Here is an 8,681-nt window from a genome sequence, read left to right on the forward strand (position 1 = left end):
TGTGTGGTTTTTTTGAGATTGTTATTACTATCCATAAATAAAGTCATTACTGTTTGACTGAAAAAGGTTTTTATAAAACTCCACTTCCAAAATTAACATTTTTATTAAAACAAGTTTAAAAAAAGTTCACCATAGAAAAGTCAACAAGGGTTTTAACAAAAACAAAATATACCTTTGTATACAATGTATATATATACTAGCAGCAAACTACATCTGAGATTTTATGCTGTTTTAGTTATTTTAAAGAAAGCATAAACAATGCATATTAGTATGGAATGTCAGCTAATCCACTCTTCATCCTTTATTCTGTGATTTGGACCTTCTACAAATTCTCATTAGTGAATACTAAGAACAAACCCAGTTTTAACTAAAAAGTAGTGAAACAGAGTGGCTGGTAAATCTGTCTCATTACGTCATAGTCATGCATTATCTTTAAGAACAAATGAGCACCATATAAACAGGTAATTGTTTGTGTAAACTTAATTTTTAAGGTGTAATAGCAGCCAACTAGACGACTTAGTACGTGACTGTCACCTTTTAAAAATTTGGCAATATACAAAATTTTAATTAAATCAGATAAACACCTCAATTCTCTATTGCTTGTCCATTTTTAAAATCCTTAATAGAAATTCTATATATAAACTGGCAAACGGCATGTATACATGTATGCGTGAATACATATACACACACAAAAGTGTATGTATACATACATGTACGTCTTCAGCTTTGAATGAATTTCTAAACTGAGATAAAGCCAAACGTCTCATTTAAACACATCTGTAGACTATATCACCAACTGAAAGTTTCTAATAAAAGTTTCTTCTTAGCTAATTAGAAACACTGGCTATTGAAAATTCTGAGGCCAAAGAGCTGTTACCCAGCTTAGTATATTTCAGGCTTACAAATTAGTCAAACAAGATAGAAATTACTAAATGCCCACCAAAGAAATAAATTTGTCTCTTGATATTTCCTTCTAAGAGAAAAAAGAAAATATCTTTACAATGAGCTTTCACTTTTTAAAGAGTTAAAATTATTAAAGAAATCTCATTAGTATTCAAAAATACTAAACGTTATATAAATACTATTTTCTTATAGTTGAATTCTTCAGCTAGAATCTGTATTTTTAAAATTTCCTTTGGATTGTTCCATTTAGCACTTCAAGTTTCCATTTTGCATTTCTGGTAACTGGCTCAGATTTGTTAGGTTTATATCAATCACATTTTTCAGAATTTGCTACTGTGTGTTACCTGTGCACAACAAAGTAGATGGGAGGTAATACACAAAATCTCAAAAGCAACATAACAAATTCAAGAATATGTAATACTAGAAAAAGATAAAGTACAACAGGGATTCCCTTTTCACCATTACATTAGTGAAATATAACCCTTTTTATGCTTTTAAAGCTGATGTCATAACGTTCATTTTTTAATTTATCAAGAGGATGAAGTTTTTAGATGGCCCACTTTTATTTTTCAGTTCAAAAACTGAAACAGACTGAATTACTTTTATTAATATACACATCAAGATATTGAAATGGTGACTTCGTGTAGTTTTCCCCTTAAAGATGGCACTTGCAGGTACAAAGATGCAGAGAGGTCTACAGCCTTCAGATGTCTACTTGAAAAGATTCTTCAACAGCAGTTTGATATTGGGTTTCCTCATCTAGTTGAAGATTCACAAATTCTCCATAATCAAATTGATGTCTTTGATTTAGATGACTAACAAAATGTCTAGTAATCTGGCTAGGATCTCCCCAAGGAAGAGACACACAAATAGGACATGTCTGAAATAGGTGATTACTGTTACAGTGATCCAGTAAACCCTGTTCTGGTAAAATTTGATTATTGACACAAGGGACACTTAAAGGTGAGGTGCCCAGAAGAACTGGTATTTTCTTGGTAAGTTTCTGTGTTATCAGATGTGGATGTTTCACTCCTATTCCTGTTCCCTACTGAATCTTGAGAGATCTCAAAGTTTGAAATGATAGAAGAAACAACATATTCATCCTGATACTTCTTACAAGACTTGTAATGATATCTCATGCGATAGAATTTAATCTGCTTTGCACAGCATCTGCAGCTACCAGAAAACTTCCTCATGATATTTTCAAGGTTTAAGGCCCATTCAGGACATGCTCTCTCTCTTCTAGTCACATTTCCACGACACAAGGGAAAATGTATTCCACCTTCTCTCATTGCAGTCAGGAAACATTTTCTACAGAAAACATCCTGACAGGCCGTGGTCCGCATGGGCATTTTGAGCACCTCCTGACAGGGCAGTAGAAATCATCTTCGGTGTAGGACGTGGCCACGGAGAGCTCCTCAGCCATGGCTGGGGGTAGGGGAACAAGGCGATGGTGGCAGTGGCCGAGATGAGGGTAGCAGCCCGGGGCCCGACTCCCTGCACCCTCGCTGGGTTCTATGCACAAGGCAGCACCCTGCTCTCAGGCCCCATGACTAATTCAGCCTATCACTTACTCCCATGGCAGCTGTCCCTTCACAGCACGTCTCTCAGCTACACTGTCATTACAAGACTAGAAACTCCATGGGGACCGAGACCCACTTTTTTTGTTCACGCTATGTCCCCATTTCCCATCACTCTACCTGGTTCACAGAGCCCAGTAAAGAGCTGTTGAATGAACGGCCACACTGGTTGTAAGGTGTCCCCTGAGCTGCTGCTCTGCTTTCTTCTGGACTGCACACGACAGCTGCAAAGGGTGCGGGGCCTTCCCCAAGCCTTCCCACGCACAGTCCAAGAAAGAAGAGGAAACTGCCTATCATGGGGCAACCGTCAGTGGCTCTGGTGGACAGGAGAGCTGTCCCCATCCTCCCTAATTGACACCTCATAGAAACTCCTATCTTCCTTGTAGGAAAAAATGGCTGCGTTCCCAGCTGGCCCAATAAATCCTATTCAATTTAGAGTGTTGCAGATTTAGAATGACCTACAGTTGCAGAATTTTTCCCGCTTTGTTTGCAGCACTGTGAAATGCCAATTGGTTTTTAAACTATGACCATCTTGGTTCCTGTGTGGATAGTTGTACTTTGCCCATGTGTCTATACTTCACCCACTTGTCTGTACTTCTGATTTCCCTGAGGCTTTTTTTTTTTTTTTCTCATTTTTCTTAGATTCTGAAATATGTGGAATGCTTCACTGGACCCAACATCATGGCCATGCACACAATGCTGATAAACAAACCTCCAGATTCTGGTAAAGGACTCTTGTTTGTTAGGGAAAGGCAAGAAAAAAATTTTTTATTAAAATATGTAAGGTTGATTTTCTAACTACAGTGGTGTGTATAACTCAAACTGTAGGTGAGTGAGCATATATAGTTTTATTGAAGTCTTGAAATAGCTTCTATTAGAACAACATTGAAGTATAATAGAGATTTCAGATGCTCACTGTGGGGTTATTGCTGAATTTGCAGATGACTGCCTCCCCCAAAATGCAGTTTAACAAACATAACTGTTCATATATCATAGGCTCCTGCTATTCAGCATCTCTTAGCCTTATGAACCATTCTTGAGCGTAATAGTGTGGATTCTGCATTTCTGATCTGAAGACATTATTATTACTAATGAATTTAAAACTATTAATATAAATTGCACACTGTGGTTGTATTTAAAATATCTTGTGTTTCCCCCTGCTGGCAAGCTGTGCCAAAAAAAAAAAAAATTTATGCTTGCTAAAATGTAGATTCTAAGACCTCACTCATAGAGAGACTGATTCAGAAATAGAAGCCAGGTTTCTGCATTTTAATAACCATCCCCAGAGATTGTAGTGCAGGTGGCTCTTGGATCACACTGAGAAATCCTTCTCCAGCATCAGCAGTCAGCCACGAGAGGGTCCTTCGTCCTCTTCTTTTTCTTCCTTCTGATGGCCAGAAGAGGTTCATGAGACAGGACTTAGCTTAGCATCACCAAGTCTCTCCCTCCCTGGATGTCTTGCCTGGAGAAATCAGGTGGTCAGGGAACCAAGTGCATAGGGCAAAAACTAGGGTAAAAGGTCAACATGGTGACTGTGGCTGGACACTGTCCACAGAATGCCTATAGTTCTGTGGGGAAAAAACTCTTACAGAACTTTTTTTGACATCAGCCACTTAGAAGGGGACGTCAGACTTAAATCTATACCACTCTCTTCAATTTAATTAATCCAATTTTTTTGAATACTTACTGCATGTTAGGCTCTGTGCCAAATCCAGAGTTACAAAGGAATAAAGCACAATAGAGAGGATGACATACATACATCCTGCTAGAAAATAGTGTGTGTAAGTGCTCAGCTATCAACAGCCTGGAAGAAAGTATGGGATTTGGAGCCACTATGTTGATTCAGTATTCCAATTTGGTGCTTATCTCTCGAGCCTGATTTTCTATAGCATTGTTTCATTTGTTTGGTTTTGGCAGGGATAGGTCATTGTTCTGATTTTTCAGGCAAAAGATAAGAACTCTGAGGCTTGAGCATCGTTTTTTTTGGTGACTGGCTGGTTCAGAGATCTGAACCCTGGACTTTGGTGTAACCAACTGAGCTAACCGGCCAGCCCCGACTCAAACATCTTTTAACAGCAGGTTCTGTTTCAGGCAAGAAGACCTCTCGTCACCCCTTGCACCAGGATCTGCACTACTTCCCCTTCCGGCCCAGCAATCACATCGTCTGCGCTTGGACAGCGATGGAGCACATTGACCGCAACAACGGTTGTCTGGTCGTGCTCCCGGGCACCCACAAAGAACCCCTGAAGCCACATGATTACCCCCAGTGGGAGGTAGGTCTGCCCAGTGGTTGAGTCTTGATCAGAATCTCTTTCACTGGTTTTATTTCACATTAATATACATAAAGAGCTTACAAATGAAATGACATTTCCTTTCTTAGCAAAACATTGTCCTAAGATTTGCAGTTAGGATCAGGGAAAGTTCAAGGATGTCAGATAAATTAGTCATCACATTTGATTTTTCAACACGTTTGAAAGCCAGCCAAAGTGGGGAATTTGGGTAGGGGCTGTATAGGATCCAAGATTGTAAAGCCTAATTGCAGAGGTAAGACATAAACACTTAAACCCTGGACGTGTGTGATAAGCAACAGTAAGTCCTACTCACTGGTTGATGGCCCTCAGAGTAAAGAAGAGGAGGGATTGTCTCCTTGCGATGTGGAGACCAGCAGAGGCTCAGTGAGGCTGGTGTTTGAGCCAAACCTTGAAGGACAGGGTAGAAAGTCCTTTAGTAAAGAATCTATGGGGAGGCCTAGGGGTCAAGGGCAGGTAGGAACATGGCTGAGGAATGGAAGGGCCCAGGGAGCTCACAGTCTGGATGGGCTGGGGATGCATTTTGGGGAGTAGTATAGGAGGTGAGCCTGAAAAGATACATTAGGACCAGATTAGAAAGGCTTTGCTATACTAATGAGTCTGCGGTTTATTTGGGGAAAATGGGAACTTTATTTTTTTTTGAGCTCATGAGCGATGAAATCAAATCAGTTCTTTAGGAACAATAATGTACAGTCTGGCACAGGATGCGTTGGAGGCGTATGAGTCCCAAGGAAGAGAAACCAGAGAGGATACTATTGGCATTTTAGGTTTAAGGCAAAAAGATCCTGAAATCCCATCATGATGGTCAGAGTGGAAAGAGCACCTGCGGTTAAAGCAGAAAGAATGAGCTGTGGTTCTACAGGGAGGGAAGAATATGGCATTGAGGACTGTTGTCTCAGTTAGAATTCTTGCACTGATGACTAGTGTTGTATGAAAATAGTTGAGTCTGAATCCTGATATAAAACCTGAAATTGTGAGATTCATCAATTAAGTTCAGATTTAGGTAAGGTTTGGTGCCAGCAACAGAAATGGGCTCTGGCTCTCTTAAACCAAAGGGAATGTTTGGAGGGCTTCGGGAGATAGCTGAGTCTCTGATACTCTGCCTAGATTCAAGTGGTAGCAGTGTGGGATCTGGCTAGCTTAGCATGGGTCCCATGCCCGCCTTGGCTGGGAGAGAAGGACGCTGGGTCAAAGTCCCAATACTACCTGGTAGGAAGGTGGTCATTCCCCAAAAGGATTTGGAATACTCTTAGAAGAAATGGGATGCTTCCATGTCCCTGACCCATAGAGGCTTATAAACTTTAATTACTTCTCACTTTAGTTTCTTTAATAAAGACATAACCAGCTTTGATATAGTTATGAACAAATGCAATGTTTTAATTTACCAATCTTCTTTCTTTACTCTGCAAGTGACATTAAGTGCTTTTGAGCTCAGGAAAATTGAGCATTTTCTCCCACTATTTTGGGAGAATAGTTAGTTTCTCAGAGATGCTCTTGAGTAATGGAAGAATGATTTGTGTAAAGTTCTAGATGAGAACATGTGGCCGGGAAGGAATGTTTATGGATTCAGGTAGGAAATGCCTAAGAAAAAGGTGGTCACCTGCATTAACCACAAAAGGCAAAGCTGATCTAGATCTTTTTTCCTAATTCAGTAATGGGGGGAAGGGGGAAATTCCAATATTTTTCATTTGGTCTGAAAAAAAAAATCAGTCATTTAATATCAATATGTGACTTTTTAAAACCAGACATTTTAGAGACTGTTGTATATATTTTTTTTAAATTTAACAATCTAACTTCGATATCTCTTTCTCATGGAAGAACTTAGAGAAACCTTGCATTCCCTGGCGAGTGACTGATGAAGTTTTCAGGTACGGTGCTTTCTCAAATACAGGCGTGTGGCTTTGCTTACTGTTTTAGGGGGGAGTTAATGTGATGTTCCACGGGATCCAGGATTATGAGGAAAACAACACCCGTGTGCACCTGGTGATGGAAAAGGGAGACACTGTTTTCTTTCATCCCCTGCTCATCCACGGATCTGGTCGGAACAAAACTCAAGGATTCCGGAAGGTATGCACTCACGTTGCTACCCTTCTTGATGGTGAACGGGTTAGAGACAAAAAGTTTAAGACACATTAAAATTAAAAAGATGCATGACTCTTAATTAAACTAGACTGTAGTCCAGTGTATTCACTAGGAAATACATCCACGTACCTGTGCTTTGTTTGGTAGTCTTAGTAAGAAGCCAGGTGATGTCAGGATCCTAGTCCTGTTGACCCTAAATCATAAACATTCATGGCATCGCTTCAGAACAATAGCTTACTTAGCAGCACACAGCCTGTGCTTTCTGAGGCCAGAACAATGGCTGAAATATTAAAATAATAAAATTTGGAATCTATGTTGCTCACAGTAACCATAATAAGAGGAAATTTTATAATATCTTTACTAGTGGAAAAAGTAGTACTGATCCAAAGCAAAGGTTCTAAATTGGCCACTGAGAAATCAGATTTAGAAGGCAGCATATTTTTTGACTCCTTATCCTCAGAGTGTTTTCAATTTAATAACATCATTGCTTACATTTAATAACTGACAAAAATCTTAAATCATAAATTCGCTGGTTTCTCACTTCTCTTACATTCAGCAGATACACTGTGAGCTCTTATTTTTCCATGGAAACGTGGTTGTCTGTATTAAATATTGAGGCTCCTTTGGGGCTTAGTGGGGCTTTCCAGTTCATCCCACCGATTCCTGTTGTCTTCCCAAGGCCAAGGGTTAGGTGCCAAATTTCACCTTCCATTCATTCATCTTTCTACCATGCTCACCAGGGCTGCGGTTAGGCTGAGGCAAGTTGAAGCACTCTCCTCAGGAACAGAACTTAAGGGGATACCCAAAAAACTTAGCAATCAAGTTAAATAATATTTTAATGCAACATTTAAAAAATTTAAATGAATGCAAAAAATCCATACTGGGACCAATGCCAATATTTTCAATAAAAGACGGGATCAGACCCCGCAATAGCACGACCTTCAGAGCCCTGAAAGTAGCGAGATGCAGGCACAAAGATACAAATAATGTTGTGAGCTTTAATATACTACTGACTTGGCAGCTTTTCAGTATTTTTTTGATGACTTTAATGTTCTGGAAAAAATTAACCATTATTACATAAAACATGGATATAGGAATGGATATTTTTCCTTTTGCCTTGGTCTCTGATATGGCTCTGCTTGGCCCTGGGGCTTCCATAGGAAATAGAGTTTGTGACTCCACAGTCCAGAAATTTGATGCCTTGGGCAAAGTGGAAAGTTCTTCTGGCAGGTGAGATCACCTGTCAGATAATTAACTTGCGACATGAAGGTGAGTTTGAACTTTGCAGCTGCCTCGAGGCTTAGATCTGTTTATAACTTTTTCTGGAATGGGGAAGAACAAAGTGCCTTCAACTTTATCCTCAGAAGGAAACAAGATGGGCAATATACAAGGGTACTTCAAAAAGTTCATGGAACTGTGGTTACTAGAGGTGGGAATGAGGAACAAGGGGTTAGGGAAGGATTGGTTAAAGAACACAAAGAATGATTATATTTTGCAATGATGAATATGCTAATTATCCTGATTTGATCATGACATATTGTATATATACAAATACTGATAGTCAACTCTGTAACAGACCCCACAAATATGTATAATCAATTATGTTTTAATTTTTTTAAAAATTCATGAAAAGATTCATATTACCTTTCAATTTTATTTTTCCACAAATTTTTTTTTTTTCCTTTTTGTCTTTTTGTCGTGACCGGCAACGGATCGCAACCCTCAGTGTCGCGCCCGTACCGGCCCGGGACCGGCAACAGGATCACAACCCTCAGTGTTGCCCCCGTACCGGACCGGGACCGGCAAC

At 39.6% G+C, this 8,681-nt stretch overlaps 1 protein-coding gene and 1 pseudogene across 1 annotated transcript in view; one reads left to right on the forward strand and one right to left on the reverse strand.

The window, feature by feature from the left end:
• PHYH (phytanoyl-CoA 2-hydroxylase) overlaps window positions 1–7,565 on the forward strand; it is an 11,198-nt gene extending 3,633 nt beyond the window's left edge. The window contains exons 2-5 of the mRNA XM_008564095.1: window positions 3,126–3,207; window positions 4,575–4,756; window positions 6,710–6,859; window positions 7,554–7,565. Of these exons, the coding sequence (XP_008562317.1) occupies window positions 3,126–3,207; window positions 4,575–4,756; window positions 6,710–6,859; window positions 7,554–7,565 (426 nt within the window). The remainder of the gene's footprint in view (window positions 1–3,125; window positions 3,208–4,574; window positions 4,757–6,709; window positions 6,860–7,553) is intronic.
• On the reverse strand, window positions 1,607–2,390 carry LOC103582486 (annotated as a pseudogene).
• Window positions 7,566–8,681: the final 1,116 nt, after the last annotated feature.

Source organism: Galeopterus variegatus, unplaced genomic scaffold (assembly GCF_000696425.1).
Source record: "Galeopterus variegatus unplaced genomic scaffold, G_variegatus-3.0.2 Scaffold180, whole genome shotgun sequence".
Classification (NCBI taxonomy): Eukaryota; Metazoa; Chordata; class Mammalia; order Dermoptera; family Cynocephalidae; genus Galeopterus; species Galeopterus variegatus.